Here is a 20,088-nt window from a genome sequence, read left to right on the forward strand (position 1 = left end):
ATATGGCAACATGCCATTTAGTTGTTTAGGAAGAGGGAAGTTTTAGGAGTGACAGCGGTGTTTTGAGATGTGAGAGATTTGCGACATTTAGCGCAAATCTTGTGTAGTTAGTGTGTAGTGTAGTCAATAGTTTTGTTGTGTGCGTCAGAACAATGAGGTGACTAAATGTTACAGGTGTTACAGGAGTGATACATCTCCTGTTGTCAGGCCTGCAGGTATCAGGCTGTTGTTCTCCTTTATCTCATAGTGGACAGAAATTATTTTTTGGAGTGGCACAAATAATTTGTGTGGCATCAAATTGACTATGTGCACGTTAGCATATGCTACTTCCGGTGCGGAAACTCCTGTGGGGAGCTTTGTTTCCGGTGTCCTATTCGCGCCCTGTTTACGGTCCAAAACAAGTTAAGCAAATGAATGCATCAAGCGGCGATTTACATTTCTATAGATGTCTTGGGCATTTACCCAATATATCTGTAAATGATGTTCATCGACTTGTCAATATTTTTTCCCCGCGCCTCAGGGCAAAAGAGAAAATGGATTCAAATGTTATATTTCTCAGCTGTCCCTCGTTTATCGCGGGTGTTATGTTCTAGAAATAACCAGCGATAGGTGAAATCAAGTAGCCAATTTTATTTTTTGACGGTGCAAAACGTTTCGTGGACATCGTGGACATACAGTACTGCACTTCAGAGTCACACTGCTAGCGATCGATGCAGCGATTCTGTACTGTACAGGAGAGACGTCACGGAGGAGATCGTCTGCAGCGATCAGGACGCAGGACACAATGTGACGTAAGAAAAACAAAAAAAACATGCAAACTTGCACTAAAAAATCTGCGAAACAGCGAGGTGAAAGGTGAACCGCGTTATAGCGAGGGACCACTGTAATTTTTAAGGTAAGTCACAACGTACGCTTCGTACATACTAATGTATAGAAACCGTTACCAGCAGTCATTAATTTTTTGTGTGGCTTTTTTTCACGGTTTGTTAACATGCTGTGTGGGTGTGTACTTGACTAGCTGATATCGACATAACAGGAAACATCTGGTTTGACTATTCTTCACCTGTAGTTTGAATGCTGAACATTTGCCTGTTTAAATCATAAGACCAGTCACTATACAGAGATGTGCTTCTGAATGTGGACGAGGTGTCTTCTGCATGCAGTAATGCAGTTCTGCTTGTGTTGAGTGATGTAAACAACTGATCGATCTAAACTCTTTAAACGTCAAAATTGATCATTAGATTTTTTATGACACAACAGTAGTGAGTGTTCCCACCGTTTTCGGTGGATCTTTCCGTTTTCGAGTTTTGGACATGATTTTGGAGTATATCTTCGCAGTAGCGATTGACCGCAAAGTAAAGCTACCGGAAATGTATAACCCCACATCCGGTCTCAAACCAGGAAGTTAGCATTTTCTCGTGCACAGGGTCAATTTGATGCAGAACATCTGATTGTTCTGTAAATAGTTTGAAATGTTTATTTAAAAAACGCCTTGGCTGCATTTTTAGGTACACAGCTGCAAAAACCTTTGTTTGAATTACTCAGTTACTTTTTTGATGAAGTAACTATATAATTAATTGCCCAGCATTGCTCATTATATACTGTATTTTGCAGACAGAGAGTTACAGGACTCTCTCCCAGACCACAGACTCATAATACAAGTCAGAGCTTTATTAAAAATTAAAAAAAATTGGAGTTCAAGTTATTTTTACTTCCAATAACAAGGTCATGAACAAGATTTTTTTTTTTAAATTTTCATAAGCAGTTAATTAAAAGTAGTCTAACATAAATGTAAATGCTGTAATTTTAATAAACCATGTAACTTGCACAGTGCACACGTCTAATTTTGCTCACAGTGGTCCAAGGGACCGCTGAGGGAGTTTGTGTGTTCTCTCAGACACATGAAAAATTAGAGGGAACATTGGTCTGCTCTTGCCCTTTCCTCCGAAACCACAGGGAGTGATTAACACAACATTGCAATGCTGAAATACAGTGCTGCTATTTATTTAGTTGCATGAGATTAAACGCAGGTTTGTTTTGGACATGCCATAGACGAGGAAAAAAGACATTTTGGTAACAACTAAAATCAAGAATCTGCTGGTACTTCAACTTTACTAAGAATAGTAAATCTGCAAGCATTTATGCTGTAAAATTCTATGTGTATTGCTATAGTTTAAAGCTGGACCTGTGTGCCAACAATACTTTGGGATAAAGTTTAGCAAATAGTCAATTCAAAATATTTATTATGTATATTTACACCTGCCCTTCTTCTACAGTGAAATGCTGGTATCATCTTTTAAAAAAAAGAAAAAAAGCTTCATACTGAGAAAGTGTTTATGACCAATTCAGCTTTAAAAAAGTTAAAATGTCTTATGGCGTGCTTTTTTCGGTACCCTCTTCACTTTCATTGCCTTCTGATGCTCTCTCCTCCTGAATGTTAGCAATAGTGAATCCTCCATGGGATGGTTGCTTGTCTTTGTCTTCTTCGGTTATTCCCTCTGCCCAGCTTTCCCAGTTTTGGCTGGTTCTGTGGTTTTGGACTTTGCATTCAGCCAGAGCCATTAGCTGGTGTGCCTGGCTGGCACTGCAGTTAGGTAGTGGTACCTTGTAGGTGGTGTGGAACCGACGCAGGTCCACTCTGAATGAGCCCTTCTCCAGCGTCATGCATGGTTCAAAGCGAGCGCCCCACTCAATCTCTGTTTCAATATAGGATGTTTTGGCTTGGCACATCATCCCTGTGTTTAAAATAATGACATGGAAGTGCCTGTTAGTTTTGAAGTGAAGTGAAATCACCGTCTTAAACTGAAGTACGCATCATTTGCCACAAGATGTCTCTGGTGTGTTTGAATCCATTCGAACTTACCAAAATAAGAAAGTAGGAACTTGTCATTAAAAGTATCAACTGGCCAAATTTAGATGAGTGATACTGATTTTTTTTTTTTTTTTTTTTTTTTGCAATAATTTTTTTTTAATTCTTGAGCTTTATTTTGACATTGACATTAACAATTTCCAACAGCAAAAGTATTGGGGGGAAAAGGAAGGTTTTGATTTTACTAGAAATATCTATGTACAAATTATTTAGTTTGTTTGTTGTTCCTAAAGAGTTTCACCATAAGAAATTATATTTTCTTTTAAACTGAGATTGGAAACACTTTAGCCGGAAGAACAGTTTCTATTTGAACTTGATGCTATCTTGTAAAGATAGCATCACTGAAAGGTTTGAATACCTACTGTACAGTCATGTGAAAAAGAAAGCACACTTTCTTTCAAGTCTAAGGTTTGACACATTATAATTAGAAAAATGGTCTATTCCTTCCAGAATAAAGGAAAATATGATGATTTATTGCAGTGTGTCATTATTTATGTGACAAAAAATGAGCCAAAATGCAGAAGTAGTGGGTGAAAAATATAGTACCAGCTGTCTGACAGCTAAAGCTTTACCCATATTAGGTAATGCAAGAAGATCAGGGTGTTAAGCCCAGCAGCCAAATCTGAAACAGAATAGAAAAAAAAAAACCCACAGTATTGCAGTGGCCCTTCACTATGCAACTTATTTTGTCTGGACCTTAACATGTTTGAAATGTTGTGCTTGAGCTCTGCAAGAGCTGTGTTTAAACACGTACCTGCAGTCCTAGCTTCAATTTTTCACACACTGCTTCTAGATTTTGCTTCAGTTTTTGTTAAATAAACAATGACACAGCATGATACCATGTGATATGTGTCTGTTGTTATTCGTCTTAATTGATTGATTTTTATTATGGACTAGTATATAAAAAGAGCGGGCACTTTATTTTTCACAGTTGCTGAAGAATGTATGAAACAAACCACAAGGTCATAATTTGCTGCAAGAAAACTATCTAGAATCTTTAGGAACCACGTCAAAAAAAAGCAGTATCAGAAGTTTGGGTTTTTGGTGTGTTATTTTTCACTTTTTTCCACAACGGAAAGTCTAAAATTAAGAAGAAAAAAAAGGGTTTCAAAAAAACCAATAGAAATAAAACTTTTTTTGTTTTTTAAAAAGCCTAAAAAACATCTGTGGTGACAATACCAGATATTGTCACCACTCTAATAGTTTCAGAATGATGCAGTTGAGCTTGAGCACTACATGGGAAAGGAAACTCAGATGTAGATATGTGATTTTTTTTTTCTATAAAAAACCTTCTGCAAGGTTTGTTTTCCTGCTTTCCATACCAAAAAGATGCCAAATAAGCTGTTAAATACTTACATTCTGACTGCATTGTGGAAAGACAGTTTTCCCATCATTTACCCAGGAAACTGAATGACTTGTTGGCCTTCTCATAAATATAAATATTCCAAGATTTAGAACTTGGCAGACAGACTTGCTCTTGATAAACAATCATAGTTTTAGGGAATTGCACAGTTTACTCATCAGATGCTTCATCAAAGTCTGTTATCTTTTGTGACACTCAACCTCGGTGTGCTTTTACAGCTCAGAAGGCTGGGAATTAAATAAGGGAAAGCTTGTTGTTGCTGTTTCAGTGGAAATTGCTTTTTAAAAACCTTTTAACCTATAAATAAACCTTCTTAATACTTACTAACTCTTAACTATTTATACACAGCAAACCATGACCCAAATGAAGAGTTCTTTAAACATTATAACATTTATCTATTTGACCTGATTATCCACATTCAATAACAACTGTGCAGCCAGCACCAAGGACATTTTTGTGGAGAAACAGTAAACAAAGAATAAGAAACATCTGCAAGTGTTTAACTTCCAGAGGAGGAGGAAACGAACACTATCGCAAATAACCCTCACATGGGCCCCTGAAGTTTCTGCAGCAACATTCTAGGCTGTGTCTGCAAAATCGTAGGGGTATCCAAGGTTTCTGTGTGTCAAAGAGTGCACACAGTATGTGAATACACAGCAAAAGAGCAGGGTAAAACTGAACTGTAATGACTGCATGAGAACCATGGGGTTGGGTGTAGTCAACAGCTGTAAATAATGAGCATAAACCTTAGTTATAGCCAAGTTCAAGTATTACAGAATTTTACCAAGCCCTCTTCCAGAGAAAGTGGTGGGTGAGATTTTTTCAGGTGTGGTTTTTTTGGCAATCATTAAATGTCTGGTCCACAAAAAAAAATCCTTCTTCTGTAGCCCTACAGTGAAGGGAAAAAATCAATGACTGAGAGAATATTGCATCCCAGTTTCCTAATTCTTGAAAACTATTATTAATGAGGCTACTAACTGGCAGTGCAGGGGTAAATGGTTAGCACTGCAGCCTCAGATTGAGAGGGTTGCTCTGGATGGAGTTTTAATCATTTCTCTGTACTTGCACAGCTTTTATGTGGAAATCCCATGCTTCCTCTCACTGAACATGCTTTCTCTCACCTCCTATGACATTCTTGCAAAAAAAACCCCATCTTATTCTCAAAAACAAAGTCAAAGTAAAGTTTTTTGCAGTTGTTTTATATTAAAATGAGACTTTTGGAGGTACGAGTAGTTTCTTTTTGAATGTCAATTACTCACCTGTGGCCTCAACAATTCCTTCTAAAATAACGATGATCTCAAACTGCTGTCTTCTGAGTTGCTCTGGACCCAGCTCCCACAGCGGACTGTCGCAGTCAATATTGTGCCGAATGACTTGAGGCTCCACCAGGAAAAGTCGTCTGAGCCAGTTTCATAACCAAGGTTAATCTCTGTCTGCTCGAGAGGCAAGAACTCTCCCTCTGCTGTTTGCCGGGACTTGATTAACTTTGCACGAACCTTTGCGTCCACCATGTGACTTTCTCTGAGGTCTCCCAGGCGGAACATCAAGCAGAGCTGGTCATCCCGGTTAGCAATGACACAAGTGCGACTAAAAAGAAGTGTCTCCGCTTGCTTCTTGGGTCGGGATATTTTAACAAACATGCAGCCTACCATGAGAGCATCTATCATGGACCCAACAATGCATTGCGTCATGACCAGCACCACGCCCTCGTGGCAGCTGGGAGACACTGTGCTGGGAGACACCATTGATACATAACCAATGGTGCGCTGTGTCTCCACTGAGAAAAGAAGAGCAGAGATAAAATCATCTACACCCAAATAGCAGGGTGCGTGGTCTATGAGGTTTTCTTCAGGGGTGGTGAGTGGCTTCTCCTTTTCTAGGTCACCTCTAAAGAAAGCATTCAAGAAGTAGAGCACAGCAAAGAAAAACCAGGTGACAATGTAGCACATCATGAAGACAAATAAGAACCATCTGTACTGGAGGTCCACAAAAGAAGTAAAGATATCAGACAGGAAACGGCCCCTTTCTGAAATATGACAAAGGTTGACTCGGCACTTTCCATCTTTGGCGACATAGCGAAGTTGTTCTCTTGTTTCTGGAGTGATGGTAGGGGTTTGGTTACTTTCACTCTCTAGAAGTTTACTCCTGGCCTTTGCAAGCTTCTCCATCTCTCTAGCAGGGCTGGATATGTTGCTTTTTGCCGGTGAGAGCGACGTGCTGTGGAGCGGACTGTGGGTAATGACATGAAGGGGACTAATGCAGCCGATTTCAGGCACGCTGAGGGCATGGCGAGGGTAGCGTGAAAGACTCTTGGTCTCCCCGAGTGAGCAACGACGCAAGAGGTCTTGTTCTCTATCTATAAGACAATGAGTATAAGAGGGAAGCAAAGAAATGTTGCTTTGGTGAGGAAAGTCTGTTGTGCTTTTGTGGCGTTGCCTTGCTGTTTTAAGGTCAGAAAAAGTCCCTAGCATGATATCTGGGAGAGGAAGCATCATGTCTGTATCTGGCTGGAAGGGGAAAGAAAAGTGCATTTTTAGTGTGCTTGCAAATTCATGAAGGTCATTTCAGTTCACTGGGATAGACTCCAGCTTCACTGAGGCTAAATTAGGTCATGGCTGAATGGTGGGAAAAACACAGGAGGAAAAGCAGCTACATGGTAAATCTTGGGGGAGCAAACATTTTTTTGAACTTGTTGACTTAGCTTTTAGTGACTTTTGTTGACTAAAAGCTTACATGACATTTTTTATTTCACCATTCATTAACCGCACAGAGAAGGCATTGTTTAAATATGTTAACGTTTTCTTTAAGCAAACAGTATTATTAAAGTTCTTCATGACTGGGCCAAGTGTCCTTTTTTTTGGAAATCAAAATATGAATCACCCTATTAAATCAGTACTTCGTAATACAGCCCACAAGTACAGGGATAATGTAAATATGGTCTCCTGAGAACTGAGAAAAAACTTTCAGTTTAACTAACTTTTGTGATTCCCTGCCTCACTGGGGCTAAAAGAGACCACCCAAACACATGAGACATCATTGGAAAGGCCACATCAGGACTTAGTCAAAATAAGAATACGGTTGATTGGTCAAAGACTATTTTGTTCTGGGAGTAAGTGCTCGGAAAAATGTCACATTCATAATATTATCACACAAGGGCAGACTGGAAAAGACTGTGTGTGACCAACTTGTAAGATTTTTTTTATCACAAAACTTTCAGGTTTGACTTTACAAAGACATTTGGGGGGGAAAAAGTTTGGAAAACAAAACTCACTGTCTTAAATTTATTGAATAACTCTTGCACCTAACCTCGTCCCCCGAAGGTGTGGAATGGACAACCATGACAGATTTCCATTGACAGGGCATAGATGTTCGCCGTCCCCTCGTCTCATTCTGGGTGGTTGTGGGAGGTCCCATGGCTACCCTACTAATTTATGTTAACTTGGAGCCAGGACAGCATGTCCTCTTCAGATTATAGTCTTTTCTTCCAGTAGATCACATCAAAGAAATCCAAAAGCAAAAAACACTTGCAGCAGATAATTGTGATCGAGTGCAAAGTCTTCCCATTGATTGTAAATACTAAAACAAAAGACCAGATTTTCAACAGGGTTTGAACTTTTAAACATGCAATAATAGAGTTAACACTATTATTCTTGCTAGCACCATCGTGACTGGCAATAAAATTCCGAGGTATTTCTGGATGACTCACAGAGTAAATTAATCCAGTGCTTACTTCCAGAATGAGCTATTCTCTGAGTCACTCTGTGGTGGCCAGATTCAAAGCATTTCCCTTTAAAGCAATGTTTCTAAAGAAAAAAAAGGAACACTGACGAGCAAAACACACTCAAACAGAAAGCATTAGCTAGATAAGCTGGACTAAGCCTAATCATGCTGTCTCAGCCTTCTGCAGAGTAGGGTAGAGTGGACTCAGCTACTGTCTAGTTCAAATAATCCTAAAAAGGCTAAAAATCTAAAAATGACTAACGCGACAGAAAGTTTGGAAATGTGCCGGAGGTCACATAGGCCTATAGGCCTATGTGACCTCCTTTATATATAACTTAATATATATATATTAAGTTATATATATATTATATATATTAAGTTACCAGGGCGGCGGGGGATTCTGTGGCTGGCTGGAGCAGCATCTAATAACCAACTCAAAAAATAAAACAAAATAAAAACAAACCAACAAACACGAAAACACGAGACCTTATGAGACAGACTTATAATTTGCACCGATGTTTTTTCGAAATTCTATACGCGAAAAGTGAGCGCGAGAGCCCTCGGTGCCCCTGCGCGCTGCTGAAGTCAAAGTAAACTTTATTGTCATCTCCGCTACATACAGTCCAGTATATAGAGAGACGAGACGACGAGGCTCCAGTTACAGCAGTGCAAGTAAACAAACAACAAATATAAGAAGAGTAAGAAAATAAATACACACTTTAGGACTCGGGGTAAAGGGATCAATAACAATTTAAAATTTATAATTTACAGTTTGATGATCTCACACACAACCTGTCGACAGGGGAGGGAGGCCGGCTGCTTCCAGATAGAGCACATTTCATTCATAATGATGTAAATCCAAGCCCATTATGTATTCATGATCTGAATCCTGGCTTGTGTGAAATCCCAGAAATGCACCCTAGAGAAAGTGAATCTGTGAACTAGGTGTAGGTCTATTAGGTTATGTTGTGGTGATCCTCGAGTTGGGGGATTTGTGTTCATACTGGAGTGCAAAATTAAAATCAATGGAAGATGGACAAGAAAAGTTCAAAGCCAGGTGCTCAGTTTAGAAAAAAGAGAAAAGAAGAGGAGGAGAAACGAGCAAAAGATGCAGGTAAGCAGATGTGTCATTGGATAATGGCAGGTATCCTGAAAGAATCAGAATACTTCATTAATCCCTAAGGAAATAATGTGGGTTACAGTTGCTCCAAAGAGAAATGGTAAAAAACAGTAACAGTAACAGACTAAACTCCAAACAATACATTATGTTACAGATTTTAATATTAATTAGTCAGTGTCAATTGTTGATTTGTCCTGTTCTCATTGTATGACGAATTATGATGGGTGTTTGGTAGCCGTTTGCATACAATGCATACTCTCTTCATATGTGTGTTTGTGTCTCTGGTGAAATTCAGTATGGTTCTGACAACAGTTTTATGTTAATGTACAATCCTTAATATGTTTTGTGTGTGTGGGGGGGCGCCAGAGGGAGTGTTCGGCCGGGGCGCCAAACAGGCTAGGACCGCCACTGCTCACACAAGTCCGTGACAAGTCACTTACCATTGCAACACACAAAGGTAGTCATTTGGCTGTCAGCAGTTGTGAAAGTCATCTGACCTTGTATAAAAAATTCCTTAAAATGTTTTTTTTTCTCTCCCCACTGACTCATCCCTGGCCAGGGTACTCCAGTCAGATTAGTACACCACCTGCTTTGTCTCACAAAGGGAGGAAGGGAGGCGCATCCGTGATATCGGTTCCAAAGCAAACACGCAGACAGGCGACCCCCTAAGAAAACAACTCCCCTACCTTTACTTTGCCTCAGTAAAGGGTAAGGGCATTTTAAACTCTACACCATGGCTATTCAACTACGAAGTTAGTTGGGCCAGATTTTCAAACCGAGGAATTTATCTGGGCCAGATTTTTTTTTTTTTTTTTTTTTTGAAGCCAGTAAGCAGCAGATCATGATCAATTTCAAACCCACACAACTGTATTGAAAAACAAGTATTTTTTTTATTCCTTTTCCCCTGTAAATCTGGTGACCTCTCACAAATGCACACCAAAAGGTCCGTTGAAAAAAAGGGAGCTATAACTAAACTATTTTTTGCACATTTGAAATAATAATAATAATAATAACAAAAAACATTTTGATAATTCCTTTTCAAATTAAAATAAATATTTCGCTGACCACTCGCTTTTCCTGCCATGGATGGAGCCCCATCCGTCACAAGTATACAGACACGCTTCATATCCAGACCATTTTCCTCAAAAAGAGCTTAAATCTTCTCAAACATTATTTCGCCAGCTGTGTGTCCCTCTAAGCCGAGCAATTTCCCATCCAAAAAACGGACATATACGCACAACTGTGCATTATCAGTTCTGTCTGTGATCTCCTGCTATAGACATTACATCAGTTTTCTTCAGGTCATCTAACAGCATTTCAAACTCGTCTGACGCCAGAGCTTCAACTCTACGAATATTTGAACTGTCCTACAGGGGTACGTTTTTAATAGCAGATGTCACACTCACTTTTCACCGCATCCACCACGGCCAGCATGCAGTATTTCACTGTTTCAGAATCTGTGAAAGGCCTTTTCTTCTTCGCCAAGAAGCAAACACGAAGGGAAGATGCTGCAGCTCTCTCTTGGGCTGTACAGGACCCTCACCATGGTCGTACAACTCCGGTTGTAAGATTATTAAACTCGGTAAAATGAATAAGTATTTGTCAGTCCAGGCAGGGTTAAACCGACAGTTTTCATTGTCAATTTTGCGCTTTTGGAGTGAGAAAGACATGCTGTTGTTGCATCATATATTACGATGATTGTTTAATATGTTTACATCACGGTGCATTGTGGGTTAAATATTGCTAGGCTACTAGGAGTGTTGCATTCACAGTCTACACTACGCTGTAGGAATTTTTAATTTTTTTAAAATTAATTAATGAATTAATTTTTTGCGTTTTCTCTGTGTTTCTGCCAGGACCACGGGCAGGGCCACTCGCAGGTTGCTTCTGGGCCGCATTTGGCCCGCGGGCCGCCATTTGAATAGGCTTGCTCTACACCGTCACTTTATAGCCCAATAACGGAGTGAGTTTAAATATTTCGATTTCGCTCCGAAATAGTTTGTATGATTTGTCCCTTGCTTGCATATTAAACTGGTCTAACATTTGACCAGCTTTCATTAAAAGAACAAACAAACAAACAAAAGCATATCAGAACATTTGGGTCAGCGAGAAAGAAGAAACGATGACATGTACTACGGAACTCTAACCGCACTTATGTAGAAGAAGGGGTGGTGCTATGGGGCTGTTATAGAGACAGAATCTTTGCTCTAAAGCTCAGTTCAGTAACGATGAGTAACACTGGACACTCAGTAAAATGCCACGATCTAACAACCATCTGGGATAAGGCGCAACAAACATGCATCCCGTGTGCGAAAACCCCTATAAAGCCAGGTAGGTCAAATATTATATTATATTATATTATATTATATTATATTATATTATATTATATTATTATTCATGTAGGTCATGAAATTACCCCCAACTGTGGGTTTGATGATGACGGAGGGCGACACGAGGCACCAACAAAACCGTGCAAGACAAACACTTTTAACAATGGCAGCAGCTTCCACTGCACACTCTGTAGCCTGTGTCCGTTTCAGACTGAGAGACCTTGCAACACAACAGCTGACACCGTTTGCGGCAAGGTGCCTGTTACGCAAAGGTAAGACAACAAGCACATCACTGTGAGAAACAGGTAAACAGCTGAGGGGATGTGATGGTCTCTCTGAACCGCAGGGGATTTTCATCAAAGTGTGTGTGTGTGTGTTTCACTATCTCTTTTACGGCTTAATAAGCAGGCACAATAAGAGCGCTTTCCTCTTAAAACTCTCGCTGTTTTATCTACAGACTTTCATTCCTCCCCACCCCTTTTCTGTTTTTCTGCAGAATCCCGACAACAGATTTCCCTGTCACAGTGAGTAGGCTTTTTGCATTTAGTGTAAATTGTAAATTTTACCAGTAATAAATAAATATATAGGGGTTGCCTGTCTGTGGCAGTAGTGGTACTAAAAATATGAAACACAACAGAAAGAAGCAACAGAAGATATTTGTGGAGAGCTGGTTAAGAAGGAGTTTCTTCCTCATCAGCAACAGCCAAAACATCCATTCTGTTTTCATTCCAGACTCTGGCATATCAAGGACCTAACTTGACACCAACCTCACCACCATCACGTTCTCACAATGTGTCAAGGGCAGCCTGTAAGTTACGCGTGCACTTCACTGTACACCTGAGACACCTTTCTTGACAGTTACATTTAAATGTAACCTTGACTTTTTCCTGTGTCTGCAGGGGCAGTACCATTAGCCATTTTAATTTCCATTGTGCTCGTTGCCTTGTCTGCTTATGTGTTTGGTCTTAAACGGAAAAGAGGTATGTATACCGAAACTAGACGATCGAAGATAAACAGATGTGCACACATCAAGGTCTTGGGAACTTAAGAAACGACATAAAAGCTGACCACTGGGTTTATAAAGAGAAGTTGCCATAAAATGTTACAGAATGTAATTTTACAACCAATATAGTAGGGTTATTTTAAAATAACTTTAAAATACCCTCTAGCTTCAAGCTGGTGAATATGATTCTGACGCTCTCTCTCCTCTGCCTTATGTAAACAGCAAAGGCTTTTTGCAGGCAACCCTCATATATAAATGACGGATTCGCCCCCCTGACAGGTTCATCTAATGGCAGTGACGTAGAGGACATACTTTGTGAGTCGAACTTAATGTTATCTCAAAATATACAACGCCTATCCAAACCACTGTCTAGTGAGGGATAAAAGTGGGCGGAAACTGCCATTTTGTGTTCCTGTTGACGAATGAAAGTCTGTTTCATTAACCTACTGACATCATTCATTGATGCTCTTTTTCCCCTTTCAAAATGCAGGTGCAGACATCCTGTCTGCACCTCTACAGACCGTGCTGGACAACTTGGATGTTTTGGAAGAGCTGGTGATTTTGCTGGATCCAGAGAGCCATGTAAGAAAGAGCACAAAACATCTGGCGTCGCACTGCGCCTTCCCCTCCACCTGGATTACTTACACCTACTCTATGAAGGACAGCAAAAGCCCCCTAAAAGCTGTGCTGGAGGGGGTGACCTGCAAGAACCCCGACTGGACTGTAGGGGACCTGGCTAAACTGCTCAAACAAATGGAGCGTAATGACGCCATAGCTGCTCTTGCAAAACTTAAAACAAATAAGACTGAAGTGTAGCGACTGTTTAGCCCGACTCCCAAAAAGGCTGAGTAATGTTTTTTTTAAATGTTAATCTGTTTCCAATTGTTGTTGCCTTTATAATACTATTGACCTATGCAAATAAAATCATTCACTCAGTCATTTCATCAAACATCTTAACATCTTTATTAAGCAAATAACATTATAAATAAAAAAAGTGCATAGAAAAATTAAACAGGTTTAGAAATATGTATACAAATATTTACAAACTCAGGGTTTATTTGTACATGGTAACAAAGACGTAAATTTAAAGAGCACATATTTTCTCATTTTGATGTCTTTTACACTTACGTTAAAATAACCCTACTATATATATATTTATATGTATATTTATATATATGTGTATATAGAACATACAGCTTTCTTAACAGATTCTGGGCGAGATGGTCATGATAACTTCAGGTTTTGACTAGTGCCTTGCATCCTTCATGGCACGCACGCACGCACACATACATAGAAATGACAAACATTTCCAAATACACACACACACACACACACACACACACACACACACACACACACACCTGGATATTAAAACCAAGCTATTTTTTTTAAATCATCATCCTCTCTTTTTGCATCAGTATTCCCAAACATCTGTCTAAACAGCTGAGGTAGAATCCTTGCAAGGAGTTGGGAGTGACTCTGCTCTTGTTATCAGCTAGGTGATTGACACAAGTTAACCTGGGCTCCATCCCAGTGATTGGACATGCAAGGTGGGGGGAGGGGTGGGTGGGTGATAAAAGACAAAACATGACATAATTTTGGAAAACATAATTATGGGCTTGAGTAGGCAAACAGTGCTCACTTTACTCCTGTGGCTGGTTCTAAGACCATCAGTAATCTACATAAAAAAAAAATAAAAGTAAAATAAAATAAAGATTCTTTAAAAATACCTGCTTTAGAACAATCTGTCATAAAGGCTTAATCGCACACCACAACTGCCCCAAAGAGAGAAAAAAAATTCAAGTAAGTTAGTGAAACAAAAGACATGATGTGTAAACAAAGCATACATATGGGAAAGGGGAAAGGGGAAGGGGGGGTTCACTAGACCGCCACCAATTTATACAAAGCACAACCTTTAACCATTTAAAATAGAAATCAAAACATGAATAAATATAACTACCAATTTGAACAGTGTGTGAATTCAATTAGCCTCACCAATGACACCACTGAACATCCACCTACAACAATCATTATTTTAAAGGCAGCAATACCTAGAAAAGTCACGCACCTACACTGTCTTCTCGACCATCGCGGTGCAGGAGCTCAATGTACATGCTCAGTAGCAGTGCCTTACACCAGTGCCCTCCCTGATCAAGAGAAACTGCAGAAGATTTCACGAAGATGAAGATAATTTGGATGTTTGATGGGTAATTATGTGCAACTGCAGGGCAGCAAAGTCTTATTGCAATAGGTAACGATGAGCATCTGCCATGAGAGTATTAAAATATATATATTTTTAAAAAAAGAAAGAAAGAAAGAAAAAGGAAGGAAATCTTCAATTTTGGCTTGGGTAGTGTTTTGCTACATACACTTTACATGAAAAAAAAAAACAACCAAAGAAAGAAAGAAAAAAAAAATACCAAGAGGACGTTTCTATGACACCGTTTTTCTGCGCTGAAACCAGACACTAATTTTACACTCAAGACAGGAAGAAAGTGGGTGACGAATAGCAGGTTTTGAATGTGAGATTTTAAAGATAACAACAGGAGGACTTATAAGAGTGCATAAATTTAAGATCTCAGCAGGGTAAAGAAAGAGCTAAACAATTCCTGATTCGCAAGACATCTTAGTCCAACTAAAGACAAAGCTTTTAAAAAGCTTAGCACCATGTTTTTGTTTTGATTTTCTGTTATTCACAAAAAAGACAGAAAAAGGAAAAAAAAAAGGGAAAGCGTTAACATAAGAAGTACTGAATCGTACAAATAAAGGTCTGGGTGATGTATGGCTTGAGAACTGACTTCACAACTACAGGGATGGAGCTGTAATGTAATGTGACAGATAAGGCTTGATCTGAGGTTATCTGCTCAAATCCAGAAACTCTCCACACTTTGAAATCTCCAGTTGTCACGAGCACCCAAAACTACTTCCTCTGATTTAATTACAGCTGCAATTACATTATTCGGGGAGCCATACCTTTTAGTACACTGTGAGGCAAGAAACTCTGCAAAGTTTGTTTTTTGTGCTGGTTCTCATCCTCTTCCGCTTGACCCCCCCCCCCCAAAAACCAAAAAAACCAAAAAATGTCCTCACTTCTCACTAGCCATGTTTCTGGCCAGTCTCATAGTGGCTTAATCCCCCTGCTGGGCAGACTGACCGCAGCCTCCTCAAGCCCCAATCCAGTGTCACCACAATTTAAGGCTTACTAGTAAACAGGATCCTCCCCCTTTTTGTATCCAAGAGATTTCTTAGTTGAGGAAACGACGACATCTCCGGGCCCCACAGTTACAGTTGAGTTTGTTGCTGGCGTCTTCGATGGGGAACTTGTAGTCGTAGGTGAGCTCCTCCCCCCTGTAGATTTTCCTAAGAGCGAAGATGACGATGTGCTTCCGACCTTCCACGTTGATCACTCGAGAGTAGCAGTTAGGTTCACATGAGTGGTTGATAAACCTCGCCGCGTTGCCATGCATAGTCGCATCCACTACGTCGAAGTCATCGATGCGGAACATGTAACAACCGATACCCTGCAGGGAGCAGAAATGAAACCTGTTGGTGTTTTTCATGAAATCTCTCAGCATGAACCGCCAGTTGCTATGAAATACCTGACCAAAACTAGAATGACAATGATGAAGATGCACAAACCTTCCCATCATAGTACTTCTCCCTTTTATCAGTGAGCACGGAGCGAATGACGATGCCCGCGTATTCGATAACCATCTCTCCTGCTTCAATGTTCCTCTTGCAGAAAAGACCACGGCCGTGGATAGCAGACCTACAGGAAGTGTTATCAAGATGAAAACTGATTGTAAAGCAATAGGAAGATATTTAAAAAAATCTATACAATAACACATTTGTATATTATATTGCTGATACAGGCCAAACTTTAATGTGTCCCCTTTTTTAGTTTACAGTCTTTTACCTTTGCATGAATGTTGGCACACAAGCACTAACATGGTAAATACAGGAGCTAGGGCTATACCCAAAATATATACCCAAATTCAGCCACTTTGATGTTTTTTCATTTTATTGGGGTTTTTTTTTGTCTTATTTTAATATAAATGGTAAATGGACCAGCTCTTATATAGCTTTTGCTACTCAAGCACTCAAAGCACATTATGTGCCTCATTCACCAATTCACATACATTCTTACAAGCACTTTTCTCTATGCTTTGTCTACTTAAGTACTTTCTATCTAACATTCACACAAATTCAAACTCCAGTGGATGCACCGGAGGCAAGTTCCTGTTGCATGTGATGAACTCAGACATCTCATTGTTTCATCGTGTGTCTCTTTAAAACCAACACAGGATATGACTTGTCTCTCTTTGGAATCTTATCATTTCCACACTTCGTTTGATTCCCAAAAAAATCCCATATTTTTGGAAAATACGGTACACTTAAAATCAATCCTTTGATCTTTCTAAAAATCAACAGTGCCCCTTATAACCCCGTGTGCCTTATGTATGAATTCTGGTTGTGTTTACTGACCTCGAAACGATTTTATGTGCTACACGGCGCTCGAAAATCTATCAAATGTTTTAGTACGACTTTGCTGAGCTACGAATCCGCACCGCTTGATGGATTGTCGGAGCATTACGGCTATCATAGTCAGGAGCCTCGTGGAGTGATGCGTACTGTGCTTTAACATAATATTACCGTATTGTGTGTGTATAACCTCTGTGGATATTATACATGGTTATGCTGAGGATATGTTATTGTTATCGCAAATTTTCTAATGTATATCGTGATAAATATTTTTGGTCATATCGCCCTGCTCTACCCTACATGCTCTTTGTCACTAGATTTTGACACTTTTCTCAGGATTGCCCCCACCCCCACCACTTCTCCTTTTGTGCTTCCTGGGTAGCAGTGACATTGCAGAGTGACAAAGCTGTATTGTGCAGTGAAAAAAAAGTTTTCTGTTTAACAAGACCTTCTTTCTTAGAAATTGAGTGAGGTCACAGTGCAGCCAATGTCTTGCAGAAGTACTTGCAAAACGTGTTAAATGCGGCCAAAGTATAAACAAAGAGTGGGAATGTTTTTGTAGTTTTTTAAAAAAGCTCTCGTTGAACAGGCTGTCTCCGTAATGTCTGGCCAAGGCACTGTTTCATTTCCCAACAGCTGCTTTTTCTTCAGCCTCACTAGGATTAACATGAAACAGATGTTTGAACAGCTGTTAGCAAAAGCAGAATTGTTGTGCATGTATGCTAGCTATGATTCATTGTGTGGAATAATGGTTTTGTGTGACTCTGTTGTCTGGCTAGCAATAATGACACATTACTGCCAAAGAGCTGTTACTTGCATTCAAATGACTATCTATGTATCACCCTTGTTTTATGAAAGCTAATGCCATTTAAGTCATGTGGTTCTCATCACCACAGGATGGTAAGAGCTTTATATTGTAAGGAAAAGACCCTACAATAATAGAGAGGAAACCCCACTTGGTGACAGGGGGAAAGAGAAACTCCTTTTTAATATACAGAAACCTCTGGTAGAGCTAAAGGCTAAAATGTTTTCTCCAACTTGTTTTTCCATTAACATGATCACAGATACAATTCTATACTACACTGTAAAAAATAGTCATACATATTAAACTTAGACAGGTAAACTGAACAGAAAATGTTTTAAAGAGTCATCCATACTGGAACAAAATAAAACAAACTGGACTTCAATGCTGAATATTCATTGAACATCACTGAAGGATGCTTTTTTCAGTTTTGAATCCTCCTGCTCACGCTGCTCTTGACAGGGAATGCTTTGGTTTTCTCTGTTAATCTTATAAATAGGCAATTCTTCGGAATCAAACCAAAGTGTGAAAATGATAAAAGATTCCAAAGAGAGACAAGTCATATCCTGTGTTGGTTTTAAAGAGATGGAAGATGACACAGTTAGAGCTCTGAGTTCATTACATGCAACAGGAACTTAAATGCCATGATGCTGGCATTAAGATTAAGAAGTGAAACCAATTCTGAGGTTTTTTTTAAATATTTGTGGCTTTTGCAGCCAAGGCTATGAACTTTAAAAGCCTTAAAACTATGATGTTGTCAACTGAGTATTTTAAGCATCGTATAGCAATGCATTTTACTATTTCATGTAGCAATGATGAATTGCAAATGTAACTCGCCTGTACACTCCTACTGCCTCCTTGGAAGTCTTTTTCAGATGTCTGAAGCGCATGGCCATGGGCAACTCCAAACTGGTGGCTCGTCTGATAAAGGGAGCAGAAATTAATTGACCCAAAACTTCAACACCACTGTTTTGCAACATACTAAAAAAAATGACAATAGTCAATATATTTATGAAAAAGTATATTTTAGTTTTGAAAAAAAAGTGGTGTGCAGTTACAATATGAAGCTGCACAACATATTTCAGAGAAAAGCGGTTTGAAAGTCCTAATATGGCATTACAATCCAGGAAATATAAACTAAAGCCTGACCTCGTGGACTTCAAAAGAACCTCGTCTTCCTCATCGTCGTAAGGCCCAATGTCAGGAAGCTGTCTGTGCTGAGAAGCCAGGAAGTTGAACATATCAAATGTAGACTTCCTGTTGGAGCAAATAAACTGCTGTTAGTTCTAGAAGAGTTATATCTTTCTGACTCACTCTCTCCAGGATGAATCCAACAACCCTTTTCCATTAGTACCTACTCTGGGTGGCTTTACATGAGGTGACAGTACCAGTACTGTCAATTGAAGTGACAGTACCAGTACCTGGTACTGTCACCCACCTAATTGATAGTACTGGTACCCTGAGTTTGGATTCTTCTTCCAAAAATCAAAACCGCCATTTTTGAAACCCGGCGATGAGGGAAATGGCACAGAAACAACACCATGGTGGTCTAATTAAAAGCCACAGGCTGAGCAGCAGGAATTGCATCGCCTTGACATCCATCTTTGTTGTAGCGTTTGTGTTGCATACAAATGACGCCACAGGAGGGCCGGGCGTGTTGCTATAACAACCCCACGCACATTGGTGCTGCTCAACTGTAATGGAAAATGAGTCAAGCCGAGTTGTACTGCCTCAAGTCACAAGCAGGTACTAACGGAAAAAAGGCTAAAGGGCAAACATACCTAAGGTAAAGCTCCGAACGGGCACAGCCACTGGGGTTGACGGGCAGATCATCCTCCTGGCTGAACTGTTTGAAGAAACGGAAACTATGGCGCTGGCAACGGTGAGCTCCTTCAAGCTGCTCCAGCAAGAACACTAATGCGTCATGGACCAGACCCAGCATACGGGGACCGCTGAGCCACTGAAACGTCAGTGGCCTCAACCTTGCAATTGCTCGAGCCTCCTGCACCCCATCTGTGACTGCTTTCCAAGCCACTGAAGGAAGAGTTGACAATTAGATGGGATTAGCACAAAGCAATGAGCATAAAAAACGAGAACATTACGATGCTAATTTTTTAAAATGTAACACTGGCCTTACCTTCAATGGTGTCTGCCTCTACACTAAAGCCGTCATCGCTGGTTATCTCGAATCGTAAGTGTGGCTGGTCTCTATTCGTTGGACATCCCTCATCATCAGATGGAGGTGGTTCGTCATCTGAGGCAGAAGCAGCGCCTAACAAAACACAATCCGTAGAGCTCCTTTTTCACATTGTTCTTAAACAATTCAACACATTTAAAGGACGCAGAAGCGAAAAGGTACCATTCATTAATCAGTGATATATTAAATGTGGCTGGTATTT

General features: G+C 39.8%; 3 protein-coding genes across 4 annotated transcripts in view; 1 reads left to right on the forward strand and 2 right to left on the reverse strand.

Moving 5' to 3' along the window:
• Positions 1–257: 257 nt before the first annotated feature.
• kcnj20 (potassium inwardly rectifying channel subfamily J member 20) lies at positions 258–10,784 on the reverse strand. Its single transcript, XM_085292434.1, is given in 4 exon segments — positions 258–2,735; positions 5,492–5,629; positions 5,632–6,739; positions 7,500–10,784. Coding segments are annotated over 4 exon segments (1,758 nt in total). The 5' UTR covers positions 7,647–10,784; the 3' UTR covers positions 258–2,370.
• A 205-nt stretch (positions 10,785–10,989) lies between these two features.
• igflr1 (IGF-like family receptor 1) lies at positions 10,990–13,354 on the forward strand. The gene is made up of 7 exons (XM_085292433.1): positions 10,990–11,403; positions 11,476–11,674; positions 11,899–11,926; positions 12,135–12,210; positions 12,302–12,382; positions 12,628–12,720; positions 12,896–13,354. Exons 1-7 carry the CDS (start codon positions 11,301–11,303, stop codon positions 13,219–13,221), a joined length of 906 nt encoding a protein of 301 aa, XP_085148559.1. The 5' UTR covers positions 10,990–11,300; the 3' UTR covers positions 13,222–13,354.
• The window catches only part of kmt2bb (lysine (K)-specific methyltransferase 2Bb), a 28,739-nt gene continuing 21,995 nt past the window's right edge, over positions 13,345–20,088 (reverse strand). For both annotated transcript variants that reach the window (XM_085292431.1, XM_085292430.1), the window contains exons 31-36: positions 19,827–19,961; positions 19,471–19,723; positions 18,839–18,946; positions 18,527–18,610; positions 16,045–16,174; positions 13,345–15,926 (exon numbers count right to left, since the gene is read on the reverse strand). In XM_085292431.1, the coding sequence (XP_085148557.1) occupies positions 15,651–15,926; positions 16,045–16,174; positions 18,527–18,610; positions 18,839–18,946; positions 19,471–19,723; positions 19,827–19,961 (986 nt within the window). In that variant the 3' untranslated portion in view covers positions 13,345–15,650. The remainder of the gene's footprint in view (positions 15,927–16,044; positions 16,175–18,526; positions 18,611–18,838; positions 18,947–19,470; positions 19,724–19,826; positions 19,962–20,088) is intronic.

This window comes from Mchenga conophoros, linkage group LG11, assembly GCF_057382185.1.
Source record: "Mchenga conophoros isolate Kocher_MC1m ecotype Shallow Benthic linkage group LG11, M_conophoros_male_GT1.1, whole genome shotgun sequence".
Taxonomy (NCBI): domain Eukaryota; kingdom Metazoa; phylum Chordata; class Actinopteri; order Cichliformes; family Cichlidae; genus Mchenga; species Mchenga conophoros.